Source organism: Cervus canadensis, chromosome 1, assembly GCF_019320065.1.
Source record: "Cervus canadensis isolate Bull #8, Minnesota chromosome 1, ASM1932006v1, whole genome shotgun sequence".
Taxonomy (NCBI): domain Eukaryota; kingdom Metazoa; phylum Chordata; class Mammalia; order Artiodactyla; family Cervidae; genus Cervus; species Cervus canadensis.
This window is the reverse complement of record NC_057386.1, coordinates 43,129,673-43,146,507: the sequence shown is the minus strand read 5'-3', so window position 1 is coordinate 43,146,507 and position 16,835 is coordinate 43,129,673. Positions and strand designations below refer to the sequence as shown.

Below are 16,835 nucleotides of genomic sequence, written 5' to 3'. Positions count from 1 at the left end.
ACTTTTTTTTTTCTACAAAGTGATTTCAGATCCATTATGACCTTTTTGATCTTTACAAGAATTCTAGCGGAAGTTACTCTTACCAGCATTTCCAGGATGAGGGATCAAGATTCAAAAAGAGGAAATGACTTCCCTGAATCAGGGCAGAGCCAGTGTTGGAAGCTGAGGCTCTCTGGTTCCCAGTTCCATGCTTGACTCTTTTCTTGCATCCAGACACCTGCCCATTAAGTGCCTACTGTGTGCCAGGCATGGGGCCAGGCACTGAGACGCCAGGGGTGAAAAGGACACAGCCCTTACTTCCCACAGGAGACAGACAGTGGAGGACCCCAGCAGAAAGAGCAACCAACCCGTCCTGAAGTCTCCCACCATCAAACCTCCATCACCCAGGCTCCCCTCCCCACACCAGCCAAGCTGGTCCAACTTGAAAGGCTTCTAGCTCCCCCTAACTCATTTCATAACTCCAAGTCAGGGCCAATTTGGGATGCTCACATGAGGGGTCAGGAGGGATTCATCGGTGAAGGTCTAGAACTTCAAATGACCCCCAGGCGCCTTCAAGTGGCCCTTCTGCCTCTGTGAGCCGATCTCCAGGGGAACATTTGCTCACAAAATGTGTGACTTGGAGAGCGCTCAGAGTTACCCCTTGCTCCCCTCTGTGCTGTTTTCCCAGCTGACACACTGGCAGTCACCTGATGCTCTTTTCTTCTGTGTGGGGCTCACACATCTCTTCCAGTGTGGTCTAAAACTCTCTGGACAGTTGCCCAACAGAAAAGCTCCGGGCTGTGTTTCAGGCTTGGAGGAAGGGGATGGGAGGGTTTCTCAGTGAAACCAACACAGCTTATGTCACATCTCTGCATGGAGGGGAGGGGAGGGGGGTCGCAGGACCATATTACATGCTCAAATGATGCTAAGGGTTCTTTGAGCGACCCTTGCCTATAAAGGGAAAAGTCAGGTGAATCTCTCTCTAGCAGGAGGACCTTGGATAAGGACTTAGCCTCGCCGAGCCTTAATTTCTCATCTACAAATTGGGGAGAATAACACCTACATCAGTGGGTCCTGTGAGCCCTAAAAGATAGAAGGTCTATAGGGGACTTCCCTGGTGGTCCAGTGGCTAAAGACTCCACGCTCCCAAAGCAGGGGGTCACTGGTCAGGGAACTAGATCCCACATGCTGCAAATAAACACCTCACACGCCACAAGGAAGATTTGAAGATCCTGTATGCTACAACTAAGACCCAGTGCAGCCAAATTATTTAATTAATTGGTTAAATTATTATTAAGAAAGATAGAAGGAACATAAAGCAATCAGCACAGTGCCTGCCTCGTGGTAAACGCCCAGTGACTGTATGTTCTCCTCTCCTCTCCGAAAAGGAACCCAAAGATGGATGATATTAATGATGTCCTAAAAGAGACTGTGGCCTCTTGGCTGGGATGAAGTGGTTGCCTAGGGGCTGCATTCTCTCATCTCCTTGGTTCCCAAGGACTCCACAGCCACACAGAGGTGCTTTCCTGGGTACTTGCTGAAATTGCCTTTTAAATCTCACCATGGGGTAAAAGCACAGTCAGGCATCTGTCCGAGGAGCATCATAGGTGGCCAAAAATTCCTGTTGCAGGAAGAGATGAGTGAGTAAGCATTTTTCCTAATAAGATGCAGGCAGGCCTCGTCTTCCAGGAGCTGACCATCTAAAGCCCCTTCCTCATGCATGCATCCCTCTGCTGTATTTAATTCTCAAACATGTTCATTGACAACTTCAAAAAACAAATGGAAACCACCCCCACTGAAACTCTCATAGCTGATGGGAATATAAAACTATACAACCATTTTGGAAACAACTTGGCCATTTCTTAAATAGTTACAGACACACTTATGATGATATGATTCAGCCATTCAATTCCTATGCACCTACTTAAGAGAAATGAAAACGTATCCATACAAAGACTGACCTATACCTGCTCATAGTAGCTTTATCTGTAATAGCCAACCCAATGTCTATCAATAGTTGAATGAATAAATCCTGGTATAGCTGTGCAATGGAATACCACACAGCAATGAAAAGGAATGAATTACTGATAACCTTCCACCCCTCCTTCCAAGAAAAGAAAACAAAAGGCAGCTTCATTTTGTTTACTGAAAGCCTTGTAACCCATTTAACAGACTGTTTTCCTCCCTCGGTGTGAAATGTGTTAAAGCAGGGTCCTCAACCTCTGGGATCTAATGCATGATGTTCTGAGGTGGAGCTAATGTAATAATAATAGAAATAATATGCACAATAAATGTAAGGCACTTGAATCATCCAGAAACCATGCACTCCCCTGCTTCCTGGAAAAGTTTTCTTCCAGAAAACTGGTCCCTGGTGCCAAAAAGGTTGAGGATTGCTGTGTTAGGAGATTTCGATAGAGAAAACCAGAGCAAACAAAACAGTGGGCTTTAGCATGTCCATTATTTTGAAAACAGCCAAACAAGAAATTTCAGCAAATCACTGGGAGGAAAGTTCATTCAACTCAGCAGGGGGGAAAAGCTGAGTTTTAGAGGAGGTTTGGAGCAATAGGATTTCAAGGAGGAGACAAGGAAGCCACTGCCTCAGAAAAGCCCTAAAGGTCAGGATTAACGAAGGCTTGGAAGGTTTGAAGTTTGCAGGCCCAGTTGTGTGCTGGTAAGTGGATATTTCTACAGTCCTTAAGGGAGCTTATACATAATTTATTTTCTTAAGTAGGTCCATGTGTAGAAATGTTGTTTGCACTACTAATTGGGCCAGAAAACTGTGTCTTCAGGGATATCTGCTGTCCCTAACCTTTTCCACTGTGCATTTCCTGGACTCTAAGACAGGCAGCCCCAACAGGTCACACCGAACCTGGATGCTGGTACCCAGGCCAGCAGGCACTGCTAATCTTTTTTATTCCTGGATGCAGGGCCCCAGGAAGGGGAGCTTAGCCATCATCTCCAACCCCCATCATGCACAAACAAAGGCTTTAGAGGAAGAGCACAGACCCAAACCCAGGTCAGATCTCAACTCTGCCCCCAATCTAGCTGTGTGACCCAGGGCAGGACACTCACCTCTCTGAGCCTTAGACTCTCCACGGGCAAAATGAGACATTTGGGCAAGAAGATTTTTTTATATTTATTTATTTGGCTGTGATAGGTCTTAGTTGTGGCACATAGGATCCTCATTGCATCAAGAGGAGCCTTTGGTTGTGGCGAGCAGGCTCTCTAATTGTGGCCTGAGGGCTTCATTAGTTGCAGGGCTCAGGTTTCGTTGCCCCACAGCATGTGGGATCTTAGTTCCCCAATCAGGGATCAAACCCGTGTTCCCTGCATTGAGAGGAGGATTCTTAACCCCTGGACCACCAGGGAAATCCCCAAGAAGACTTTTGGTGCCTGTACTTTTCTGAGATTCTCCTGACTCTGAGATATAACCACCCCCCGCCACCATGGCCAAGCTCAAGAACCCCAGTGTTAGCAAGGAACCAATTTTACCAGTCTGCCGGGAACAGAGGAGCTGTAGCTACGAGGAAGCGGGGGCAAAGAACACAGGCAATGGAGTGAGGCAAAGATGACTTACACCCTGGATTCCCTACTTACCAGCTCTGTGACCTGGCTCAGGCTCTCTGGGCCTCAGTTTCCTTATCTGTAAGATGGGAGTGATAAGACCAAACTCATAAGGCTGCTGCAAAATATCAATGACAGCAGACAGAATGTGAGTGGTGCTCCAGAGAGGGCAGCCAAGCCAGTCTGTGAGCTCAGGACTGTTCTAAGAGCTACTGGAAGGCACAGAGCCTCTCCCCATCCCCACATCCAGATTTCTTGGATTTAGATTGTGCCAAATATGAACAATTTATTCCAAAACACTGAATAACTTAGAAGTGGACAGGTTTCTAAAAATATACAGCCCACCAAAACCGAATCAAGAAGAAACAATTTGAACAGACCAATCACTAGAAGTGAAATAGAATCTGTAATTTAAAAAAAAAAGACCTCCCTGCAAACAAAAGTCCAGGGCTAGACAGCTTCACTGGGGAATTCTGCCAAACATACAAAGAACTTATACCGATCTTTCTCAAAATCTTTGTTTAATTTTTATCTTTATTTATTTATTTGGCTGTGCAGGTCTCAGCGGTGGTGCACGGGATCTTCACTATTCCTTGCAGCACATAGGATCTTTAGATGCGGCATTCAGGATCTTTTCACTGTGGCATGCCAACTCTTAGTTGTGTCTAGTTCCCTGACCAGGGATTGAATCTGGGCTCCCTGCATTGAGAGCTCAGAGTCTCAGCCACTGGACCATCAGGGAAGTCCCTCAAACTCTTCCAGAAGACTGAATAGAAAGGATCACTCCCAAAGTCATTCTATGAAGCCACCATCACCCTGATACCAAAATCAGACACAGACACTACCAAGAGAAAAAAAGTACCGGCTAAAGCGTGCTAACTTCGGACTATGATGGCTGTCCACTGCACCAGTAACTGTTTGCAGTTCCATCCAAAAGTAGATTTCAAAGTGGATTGTGTGCATCAAAGCATTGCCCTCTCTTACAGAACTCTGTGGCTCCAGTAATCTCATTGGCTGCCCTGGGCTTTTAGCAACAGGCTTAACATTCTTAAGGAATAAGCAGTCAGTGGCACATGATGGTTTCCATCCCCTGTAACTACTTCAAAATGAGCTCGGTGGGACTTCCCTGGGGGTCCAGTGGTTAAAATTCCACCTTCCAATGCAGCAGACACAGTGTGATCCCTGGTCAAGGTACTAAGATCCGCATGCCTGGGACAACTAAGCCCAACATGCCACAACTAGAGAGCCTGATAGCTGCAATGAAGACCCATGCGGCCAAAAAACAACAACAGCAACAGAGAGAGAGAGATAAGTTTGGTATTACTGAGTCACAATCAGAGAGAACAGGCCCCCTCAACACCCCCCATTCTTCAGTTCATCACTGACCTCCCCCCATAACTCAAATAACTTCTCTCACTTCTGCTGAAAAGAACCTAGTATGGATCCATACCTCTTAAAGATGTCTATTATATAATCTTCCAAACAAATCCACTTGCATTCCCTCATTTAGATGTTACAACCATGTGGCAAGGTTATCTCTGCTCAATTTGCAAACATGAAAACTGACATTGGAAAAAGATGTCATGTTCAAGGCCACAGACTTGACAAATAATGAGCAAGGTGCTCTGATGCCTTTCTGTCTGGCTCAAAATCTCAGGATTCCTCCCTTGGAACTTCCTTGGTGGTAAAGTCCCGGCTCTACGACCTACCTCTTCACTAAGTCTCAGTCTTCCCAGCTGTAAAATGGGCATGTGATAATAAGACGCCTTCCCATCAGGGTAGTTGGGACCATAATTAGCAAAAAGATAGTTCCTCTGAAAATGCCAAGCAGGAGCCAGCACAGAGTAGATGCTCAGGAATTTTTAGTCTCCTTCCCTCCAACTTCATGGGGCCATTGAGCAAGTTGAAGCTGTAAGTGTCATCTCTCAACTGTAACACGCAGTGAGCAATGAAAATGATGGTCATGGGGTCCATCTTTATCTCAGGCTTCCCCCCACCCCCCACCCCTGTCACTCCTGCAGGTCCAGGTTTGATATATGCACCATTAATTCTTACAAAAGGATCTAACTAAGAGCAGTTCTTGATTCTTAGCAACCTTGCAAATTCAGCCCTGCCATCCCAGATGAGGCTGTCAGCGCTTACCAGGAGAGCAGAGGAGTGCCTCGGAGAATGGCAGGTCTGAAGAAGCAGCGAGCTCTGGCCTGACAGTCTAGACTTAAATAAATTGTCTTTTGTGGCTGGGGGCGATAAGGCCTACGTTTGAAGCCAGTTACTCTTACACGTCATTATGCACGGCAACGGGGAAGGAGGGCGGCATCTTGTCCCGAGTTTCTAGCAAAACTGCGCTGTGGGTAAATAGCTCTCGGCCTTTGATGTTGAGCAAAGAGGAAAATGATCCTCTCCGAGAAGCGAGGCAGGAGAGGTGGGCTGGCGCGGTGCAGTCAGGGCGGCCGGTGGAGAAGTGCAGTCCGTGCACGCCTGCCTGGCTCAGAGCCCCTTCTTCTGCCCCCACGAAGGCAAACTGTCTCTCCTCTAATACCCTCCAGGAGAAGCAAGCAAAAACGCTCAGGAACAATTAAGCTCGAAGCTGAGAAGACCAGAGCAGAGAAAGGGAGGGGAGGGGAGTGGATCAGGTGTGAGTTCCCGCCAGAACTAGCAAGGCTGGCCAACACTTAAGGGTGCCTCCCAGATGTGGGCGAGGGAATGGGAGTAGCAACCCCTTGAACCCCATTCATTCATTCATCCAACAAAACAGACCCAGCCCCCAACCTCTCCAACCAACAGTCTATAAATCACCATCTAATTATATACTTTGATATGCACTAAAAAGCAGCGGTCCCCAACCATTTTGGCACAAGAGACCGGTTTCATGGAAGACAGTTTTTCCACGGACTGGGGTGGACGCGGGGTGGGGTTGGGAGGAGGGGGTGTCGGGATGTTTTCAAGATGATTCAAGTGTATTAAATTTATTATGCCCCACTGATCTGATCTGACAGGCGGTGGAGCTCAAGTGGTAAAGCAAGGGAGGGAAGGAGTGAGTGCTAAGTCACTTCAGTTGTGTCTGAGTCTTTGGGACCCCATGGACTGTAGCCCACCAGGCTCCTCTGTCCATGGGATTCTCCAGGCAAGAATCCTGGAGTGGCTTGTCATGCCCTCCTGTAGGGGATCTTCCCAACCTAGGGATCGAGTGCGCATCTCTTACATCATGTGCATTGGCAGGCGGGTTCTTTTCCACCAGTGCCACCTGGGAAGCCCAAGGGATGGGGAGAGACTGTAAATACAGATGAAGCTTCCATCTCCCCACTCACCTCCTGCCGTGCAGCTGGGTTCCTAACAGGTCATGGACCAGTACTGGCCCATGGCCAGAGCGTTGGGGACCCTGGCTATAAAGGGAAATACTGGGAGAGCAGGGCTTGTACCTCTTTACAGTCTTCATAATCCTTGCATGTAGTAGGAGCTCATGCATATGACTATTGATTGGCTGATGGAAAAAGCAAGGCAGAGAGGAGCAGTATAAGGCTCAGAAACATCCCAATGACAAAGACAACATGCCCCCAAAAGATCACGTGTGTTAGAACCAGACAGACGAGGCTTTGAATCTCAACTTTTCTACTTAATAGCTGTGTGACCTTGAGCAAGTTGCTTAACCTCTCTGGGCTGTGGTTTTGTCCTCTGCACAATGGAAACAACAATATCCACCTGTGGTTACTGTTGCATGTGATAGCTGCCCTGGTGAAGGAGCAAAGGGGGAAAGTGAGGAGGGATGTTATACAACTTGGTCCTTGAGCTTGGGACAGCATCCTGGAGGAGGCAGTGGATTGATTCAGTCTTGGAGAATGGACAGAAGTTGCCCAGGCAGATAAAGGAACAAGAGCCGTTACCAGTAGAGGAAGCAGCAAAGTAGAAAGCCACAAGTAGGCGAACCAGCAGGGCACCTCCAGAGGTGCCAGAGTTGTTTAATGTAGCTCCACCCACCCACCCACTCATGTATTCATTCACTTGTCCACTTGACATATATTTCTGGAATACCCCCAGGTGCCAGGCCCTAAGCTAGCCACCAGGGGTAGATTCCTCAGTGAACATGCAGAGGTAACCACCGAACCCATGAGCTTGTCTTCCAGTGGATTCCCATGGACTCAGATGGGAAGAGGAGGATGGAGCAGACAGAGAGAGCATCATAGAAGGCTGAGTGTGGAGGGTGGGCCTGGATCTTATTCTCAGGGGGATGGGCAGCCCTGATGGATTTTAACCACAGGATTAATATAATCAGGTTTGCATTTCTGAAGGAGTGAGCCACGATTCACTTAGAGGATGGGCTGGAGAAGGTTGTCTGGAATCCAGCAGTCTAGCTAAGAAACTGCAGCAGCCCAAGCAAGAAATGATGGAGGTCATTATGTTAAAGCCGTGCCGAAGAGAGAAGGCAAAAGTCAAGTTGGATGCAGAGACAGTGTTGATGGGCCCTGCTGGTTGACTGGACGTGGGGTGAGAAAGAGGAAGAGGGGACACCCACTCTGAGGGTCTGGTCTGAGCCCCTGGGCAGGTGGCAATGCTATTCCCCAGGACACAGTGCACAGGAGAACCATCCGGTGGGGTGCAGACGCTGAGGAAGCCTTGATCCCATTGGGACATGCTGGCAGTCGGGTGTCTATGGGCCATGCAGAAATCATGCGTATCAGGCAGTTGGATCAGCGTGTCTGGAGCCCAAGAGAAAGCTCAGGGCTGGAGGCACAGATTACAGGATAGAAAGCATACAGACAATGATTGACACTTGAAAGTGGACATGGCTCCCTCCGCCCCCTGGCCCCGCCCCCAGAGAAGGATTAACAGAGGGAGAAGAGACCAGACTCCATGGCAACAAACCCCAAAGGGTGTCCAGATGTGTTCTTGGATGCCAAAATCCAGCCCATTAACCGGGGGTGAGGTTAATCGTGGTCCCCAAGAGGGTTGGCTGTGACGGGCCGTGGGGACGCTGGCCTGCTGTCGGATTTCTGGGGTTCCCAGTCTGCCTGGAGCCCAGTCCAAAGTCACCCACGTGCTTCTTTCTCTTCTCTCCCTCAGGTGTTTACAAAATATGGGAAGTGTTACATGTTTAACTCAGGCGAGGACGGCAAGCCTCTGCTCACCACGGTCAAGGGGGGGACAGGCAACGGGCTGGAGATCATGCTGGACATTCAGCAGGATGAGTACCTGCCCATCTGGGGCGAGACAGGTGAGCCGGGCCGGGGCCGGGGCCGGGGGTGATGGCGGACGGGTGCGGCCTCCAGGGGAACTTTGCCTGGAGCGGGTTAGCTTGGCCCACCCGGTGAAGGGCTGCTCTCCATCAAGGGGTGGGTGACGTGCCGGTGAATGGGAAGGATGTCCCAGCACAAACTGTGATGCCCTGAGTTTTCCTTGGATTTCACTAGGTGGGAGGGGGCCGGGGATGGGGATACTGGAAGGGAAAGGTGGGTAGGGTGAGAGGAGGCGCGGAGGAAGGCTTGAATTAGCGAGTTCGGTTGGGGCGATGGGTGGCGCAATTTCAGGAGAAGAGGAAGTGATGGACCAGCCCCTTCCTCTTCCACCATCTTGAATATCCCAGCTCGGCTACAGGGCCCAGTGGAAAGGAAAGCAGATTTCTCCCGCTGGGGGAAGGTGGAGGGGCTGCTGGAAAATGGAAGGGCACAGACTCAGCCTGCGTGAGCCCATGGGGACCCCGGGTATACAAGTCCCAAAGCTCATTTCATGCATCCAATTATTCGTTTATTTATTCAGCAAACTATTCATAAGCCACATATGCTATCTCAGGCTTTACACCAAAATAAGGATATTGAATTGAAAAAAGACCAAGCCCTTGATTACAGCCTAGAAGAGGAGACACACAGACCACTGGGACCTGAGGGTCCCCGGTGCTGGGGTGAGATGACAGCCTTCACCTGGGAGGTGGGAGGGTGCAGGGAAAGCATTGCAGGGCATGGGGTCCTTACCTGAAGTCTTGAGATTATCATGAATCATACATGAGAGGTGTGCAGGAAGGACAGGGAAGGCACTGTGATGATGGAGCGGAAGTTGGAATGATATGGGGGGGAGGCCTAGGGATGCCGGCAGCCTCTAGATCTCACCAAGAGAAGTGAAGAGGTGCCCAAGCGTGGGACCCTAAATGCCAAGAGAGATTCACATAACCCTCGGTTCAGGGACCAAAGACGGGGAGGAAGAGGAAGTCTAGAGATGGGCCTGAGAGGACCCACAGGGAGGGTTGAAGGGTGAGCAGATTCCAGCAGGAAGGAGGCCTGGGCTCTCAGGTTGGAGCTGAGGAGGGGGTGAAGGTAAAACACGCCCACCCTCATTTCTTGCAGCCCAGCCTCCATCCCGTGATTCCCACAGCCGTTCCCTCAGCCCCATCCTGAGGTCTGGCTCTCCCCAGTCCCAGGCCCTCCAGGCTTCTGAGGGCAGCGAGGGCCTCCACCCTGGGAGGACAGACCACAAGCCCAGAGCTCTCTCCCGCCCACCGCACCCCGTCTCCAGGCTCCCCGCCTCTGAGCGCCCCTCAGGGCATGTTGTGGTCACTCCTGCTCCTGAAGAGTGAAATGGCCTCACAAGCATCACCTGCTCACATGGATCCAGTACCGTCTCTGGGAGCTCACCTCAAGCTCCAGCCCTCTGCCAAGCAGACACTTAGTCGAATCCATCCACTTCCCTAAATTCAGGGTCCCCACTGCCTTCTTACCTGGAGAATCCCCATGGAGAGAGGAGCCCGGTGGGCTACAGTCCATGGGGTCCCAAAGAGTCAGACACGACTGAGCGACTAAGCACTGCCCTCCAGTAAACAGATAAAGAAGTGTGTTAGTGCTAAGCTCTGGAAAAGGGCCCACAGAGGCTGGGTTTCCAGAACATCCTTCAGGGCAGCCTGTGTTCTGTGACCTGGGGCCCAAAGACAACCCTGCGTCCTGGGAGCTGGGACCAGGTCCCCAAGACCTGGTCCTCTACCTTGCAGACACAGGAACATATTTGTTTATTGAACTTCTGTGGAAAAGGAGAGAAATAAAAAATGAATCCTGGAGGGACATCCCTGCTGAGCCACTGGTTAAAAATCTGCCTGCCATTGCAAGGGACACAGGTTCAGTCTCTGGTTCGGGAAGATCCCACATGCTGAGGGGCAACTAAACCTGTGCACCACAACTACTAAAGCCTGTGCACCCTAGAACCCAAGCTTTGCAACAAAAGAAGCCACCTCAATGAGAAGCCTGCACAATTAGAGAGTAGCCCCTGCTCGCTACAACTAGAGAAAGCTCACGCATGGCAGCAAAGACCCAACACAGCCAAAAATTACATGAAAAAAAAAAAGAATCCTAGAGACCCCTTACCTATAGCCTGACCAACAGTCAGTTATATCCTCCCAGTGTAATGTTGGATTTCTCACCTGTTACCTTGAGTCAGGAGCCAAAGCACATGTATAGACACACACGCACACACACATTGGCACACACACACACTCGCAAGGCAGGCAGCCTCATTCCCAGACATTCTCACCCAGCACGGCTCCCTGCAGGGTGACCTGGGGTCTGCACACTGGCCACTGATGGTCTGGGCTCCAACCTCAGGGTCTTTCCCAGGGAATCTGCATTCTGCCCCCTGAAGCCGTGGATGGTCTGAGCAGGAAAGAACCTGAGACTATCTATTCCAGACACACACACACACACACACACACACACACACACACACACACACGCCCCTGCATGCCTGTTCTACAGAGGCCTGGTGGGAAGCAGTGATGGACTGACAGTCACATGGTGAATCTGTGGCCAAGCCAGGACTACACTGACCCAAGCTTCTTGACCAGCCATCAGCCCTCATGGACCATGAGCTATATCCATTCAAGACAAATCCATAATCGTGGTTAAGGACCTACTGTGAGCCTAACACCTAGGCAGGACACGGTCGGACTACAGAAGACACAGGACAAAGTCCCTGCCTTTCAAGCTACTACTGGGAACCAGAGCTGCACACAGAATCCAGAAGAAGTTCCAGACCCTCCTGCCAGCAGAGTGAGTGAGAGTTGTCCCTAGTGAGACACCAGCACTTGTCACTCAAAGCATGTCGTCTGAGGTTGGATAATTCAGGGTGTGAAGGAGAAGGGCTTGAAAGCAGGACAGAAGCCAGAAGAAATTAGTTAGAGAAGAAACTGGTCATTGCCGTCCAACAGGACTTTCTACAACGCTATCTGTGCTGTCCTATGTGGTAGCCACACTGAGCCTTTGATATGTGATCAGTGAGGAACTGAATTTTTATTATCATTGGATGTATATTCATTTAAATTGCCACAGGGGGCGAGTGGCCGCCATGTTGGAGAGCACAGCTTCAGAAGCTCTGGTTGACTTCTTGAAGTTTTGCCTTTGCAGCCACCCCCGCATTCCCCTGGGGCCATAAGCACCCTCCCTCCCGGCCTTCCCCTCATGTTGAGCAATAGGAAGGGCTCCTTATCTCCGTTTGCCAGGGATGAAGGCTGAGGTTAGGCGACTTCACCCAGGCCACCCAGCCATGCCTCCTGAATCCCCACACCCAGACTTCCTCCACAGTACCTTTCTTCAGGCTGAGAAATCACTGTGTCATGAGCATTTCTTAGAGACTCTGGCCACCTCAAAACTGCTTGTGTCCTGGGATGGTGGAGGGTGAGCCTCACGTGGGTGGAATTGAGGTCCACACACCTGCTGAAGGACAAGAGGGGGGCTCTGGTGAGTGAGGATATTTGTCCTTAAGGCCACCTGAGGAGGTGCAGCCACGCTCTGTTTTTCGGTCATTGCTCCCAAAGACTGAGGGGATGGCCAAGCCTCATCCCACCTCGGGCTTTGGGAGGGAGCCGCCTTCCTGACCTGCCAAGCCAGGTGGCCCCACGGATGCCACCTTGCCTCCTTGACCTTTCCAATTCCCCTCAATCCCCAGGAAAAGGAACCTGAGTCCTTAGAGGAGAGAGATGGGTGACGACGGAGGAGAAAGGGATGGAAAGCTGGCTGTTGAGGGAGTGGCCACAGACAGCTTGATGACAGAGGCAGAGCAGTAGGACAGGGAAGTAACTTTATAGAGTCAGACCCATGATCGAACCCCCAGCCCTGCCTTTACCAGCAGATCAGATGAGCACTCTCTGCAAACTCGAAACAGTCAAAGGTTGATAATGACAACCAGTAGATAGGAGGAAGGTCAGACCATCCCAGAGGCAGAGACTGTTCCGAATATTCTATACCGACACAAGGGTCCTGGAGCACTTTATCCTCTGGACATCTCATTCTCCAAGCGGAGCCTCTGACACATTCTTGCTTCACTTCTCAGAAATTTCAGGAAGCACTGAGGGAGCCATGCTTCTGGGTGTAACTGTGACCTACAGGGAGGACCTTTGGTGCCAAAGAGTGAACAAGGAAAAGGCATCTACTTTGGGTGGACCCAGCCCTATGGACTCATGCTTAGCAAGTAGAAAGTGACTATGAAATCGATCAAAAATGTCCTTCCCCCCAGGCTGACAATGCTTCCTTGGTCAAACATCCTTGTGGAAGGCACCCTGGAAATACGCCACTTTAAAGAAGGGAGGCTCAGTCACACATGGATCTTGACAGCATGCCCCCAAATCCTGAGTTTTGGATGTTACATGTTACAGGGATTAAAATGATCTGGAGAACCCTGGTTAGGCAGAGTTAAACACATTAATTCAGGGCAGGGATTCTCTATATGTCACATTATGAATCTCCAAGATAGAAATGTTGCATAAAGCATTTATTTCCCCAATGCTTTTGACCGTGGAAAATCTTCTTTTTTATGGAGGACCTCACAAAATAGAAAAAGGACTGAAAAGCTGTCCTAGGCTACAGAAGTGCAGATTTCACGACCAGCATTTTGCTAAAGGAAATTAAATTGAAGGCAGGTGGGAGGTTGTTAAAAATGAAACTCTGTGTAGATGCCTCTGAGTAACTTCAAAGATAAAAGAAATAAGCAGTGGGTTATCTAGGCTGCACATGAGAAAACCCAGATTCAGAGAAGCTTGGGCATAAAAGAATTGTATTACCCCTGGAATCCAAGGCAAGCTTCAACAACCCAGCGGCAGGAAGGCAAGGGGGCAGCGTGAGGAACAAGTGGAAACGAGGCCACCCGCCGCCTTGGTCTTTCCCCCCTTCTTTTCCCTCTCCTCTCTCTGATTTGCTTTTTTCTCTCTCACTAGAGACAGGGTTTCTCCACATGTGTATCTTTTCACACAGAGCTCCCAACAGATTTATATTTTTTCACATCCTAGCATCAGGGAGAGGCCGCGCTGACTCTCTCAAGCTCTCTTAAAAAGAAAAAAACAAGAAAGGGACTCATTGGCCTGGCCCAGTCAGGTGCTCTCCCCTGGGCCAATCAGTGACCAGTGGGTGTGTCTATGGAAGGACTGGGACCCGTCCCGTCCCGGGTTCCCGGAGCCAGTCCTGCGAACGGCCCTCCTCAGGGAGGTAGGGGTGAAGCATGCGAATGGCTTACATCTGCACACAACTGGATCCGTGTGCTGGGAGCTCGCTGATGGACGTGCATTCTAGATAGATAGGCTCAAAAGTTACCGCCTTCATTCAAGCTGATGTAGAATGCACTTTTCAAAATGTTAATGTGCTTTAATTTTTTCTTTTTTTCTTTTCTCTTTTTTAAACTTTTTGTATTATATATAGTTTTATATTATAAATATAGTTTTCTATAAATAAATATTTATATAATATTTATAATATATAGTATTTTATATATATATAGTTTTATATTATATATATAGTTGATTAACAATGTTGTGATAGCGTCAGGTGTCCGGCAAAGTGATTCTGTTATAAGTACATATATGTCTATTCTTTTTAAAATTCTTTTCCCATTTAGGTTGCTATATAATACTGAGCAGAGTTCCCTGTGCTATGCAGTAGGTCCCTGTTGAGAATACACTTTTTAAAGGAATTTTTTTTTTATGGCGACCATTTTAAAAATCATTATTGAATTTCTTACAATATTGCTTCTGTTTTATGTTTTGGTGTTTTGGCCACAAGGCATGTGGGATCTTAGTTTCCCCAGACCAGGGATCAAACCTGCATCCCCCTGCGTTGGAAGATGAAGTCTTGACTGTTAATACTAGACTGCCAGGGAAGTTCTGAAAACACACTTTTTAATCAAGTAAACTCTGCCTTGATGTCCCCAAATCCTAGTGTTGGGGGAAGATGAATTTGACATTATATTTTTAAGCATAGAAGTTATTTTGAGAGTCCACGCTCTAATAGAATCAATACCTTGCCCTGAATCATCTCCCCAGCCTCATTTCCTCCTACCCGGCCCCTTGTTCACGTGGCTGTAGCCACTCTGACTCCCCGTGACTCTCCGTGAGTCCCTCAAAGCTTCCCTTGAGCACCTGCATCCTCCATTCCCTCTGCCTAGATTCCCTGCTCAGACCATGTGGCTCATGGCCTCACCTCTGTCAAGCCTTGCTCGGATCTCACCTCCCCTCACTGCGCTATTTAAAATTGCACTCCACCCCACTCCTCACCCCTCCTTATCTGTTCTGCTTGTCCTTTGTTCCATGTCCTGGGTCATCTTCAAGTATGCCACATGAGTTACTTATTTACTAATATTTTCGGTTGTGAATCTGTCTCTATTGAAACACAGGCTCCAAAAGGTTAGGGATCTTGGACTGTCTGGCTCACTGACATATACCAGGGCAATAGCTATCTGTTGACACATTTGTTGAGAGAGAGAAAATATTGCCGGTGCTGTGCACAGTGATGGGACCAGGGTGGGTGGGTGGTTCAGTCGCTACGTTGTGTCCAACTCTTACAACCCCATGGAGTGTAGCCCACCAGGCTCCTCCTTCCGTGGGGTTCTCCAGGCAAGAGTACTGGAGTAGGTTCCCGTTTCCTTCTCCAGGGGATCTTTGATCCCGACTCAGGGATCAAACTCAAGTCTCTTTCACTGCCGGAATTTTCTTTTTTTTTACCACTGAGCCACCAGCTACCTCTTGCCATGAACATTCCATCCCATGAATCCTCAAAGTGACCCTCCAAACAAGGTATAGTCTCCACTGAAAAATAAAGAAGCTGGAGCCTGGAGAGGTTGAGGAAGCACCCCAAGAACAGACTCCTTGCTAAGCAGTTGAATCCAGCTGAAAACCCACTTATGGGCCTGAAAGTAAGTCTCCTTCCACTGCACTCCTTTAAAACTCAAAAAGTGATTGTAAAGGCACTGCCATAAAAATATCTCAGAAAAAAATATTTCAGTGACATCTTTGGAGATAGAATGGCATATAATGATAGGTCTGTTGCTGTTCTCCCTTTCTATTTTTTTCCTCTTTTTTTTTCCATAGCAGAATCCTTGTATTGAACAAAAGCTTTAGTACAGCCCCAATATATAAAGCAGATAAAGGAAGAGCTGCTCTGGTTCAACTGGAGATGGGGCCACCAGTTTGATTTCTCCATGCTCCACTGTGGCCGACCCTGAGACTTCATGAGGAACCCCAGGGTTCCTAGGAACCCAATTTGAAAACCATTGAATAAGTGGGACTTCTCTGGTCCAGGGGTTAAGATGGTGCTTTCAATCCCTGATCGAGGAACTAAGACCCTATATACCATGAGGCATGGCAAAATAAAAATAAAAGTATATCTTATTTTTTTAAAAAAAAGGCTAAATGGGCAGCTGATGCTATTGGGAATGAAAAGCACCCATTGGTCCTATGGCTTGTGTACATCCTAGGATCAGTTCTACCTCTGTCCCTCTTCTCCTGGAACGGTGACAGGAGCCCATGATGTGCCCGCTGAGCCTCAGGGATGATGGTCTAAACTTCTGATTGGATACAGTGGAATGAACTGTGTATGAATGAAATATGTATGGAGGCTCCCTCCCAAATCTCTCCTAAATGGCAATCAAGAATTCTTTTTTTTCAAGTATAAACCCACAAGGCCAAAGAAGATGGGAAAGAAGATAACAGTAGGTGTCAGCAAGTTTATGGAAAATGGAGAGCAGATGTTAATTGACTGGGCAGAGCAGACAAGGCTGAAAGATCGGGATCTGCACAGGGAAACCAATTAAAGCCAAACAGTTCTCTCCATAGACACTCCTCCCCTTCCTTGAGAAAGGATGGGGATTGGAGGCATCAGATGTTGCAGACAATGAGGATGAGAGGTGCAGCTAAAACTAGGAAGATTAGTTAGAAGTCTGTGAAAGAAGTTGTACAACCAAATAGCTCTCTACACCCAAGCAAAAAAATCAGATTGAAAAATAGATAGGCTCAGGACTTCCCTGGTGGTCCAGTAGTTCAGAGTCTGCCTTGCAATGCA

General features: G+C 48.7%; 1 protein-coding gene across 3 annotated transcripts in view; it reads left to right on the top strand.

The window, feature by feature from the left end:
* Positions 1-16,835, top strand: part of ASIC2 (acid sensing ion channel subunit 2) — a 1,209,005-nt gene that overhangs the window by 1,102,855 nt on the left and 89,315 nt on the right. For all 3 annotated transcript variants that reach the window (XM_043480717.1, XM_043480710.1, XM_043480724.1), the window contains exon 2: positions 8,602-8,752. In XM_043480717.1, coding sequence (XP_043336652.1) covers positions 8,602-8,752 — 151 coding nt within the window. The remainder of the gene's footprint in view (positions 1-8,601; positions 8,753-16,835) is intronic.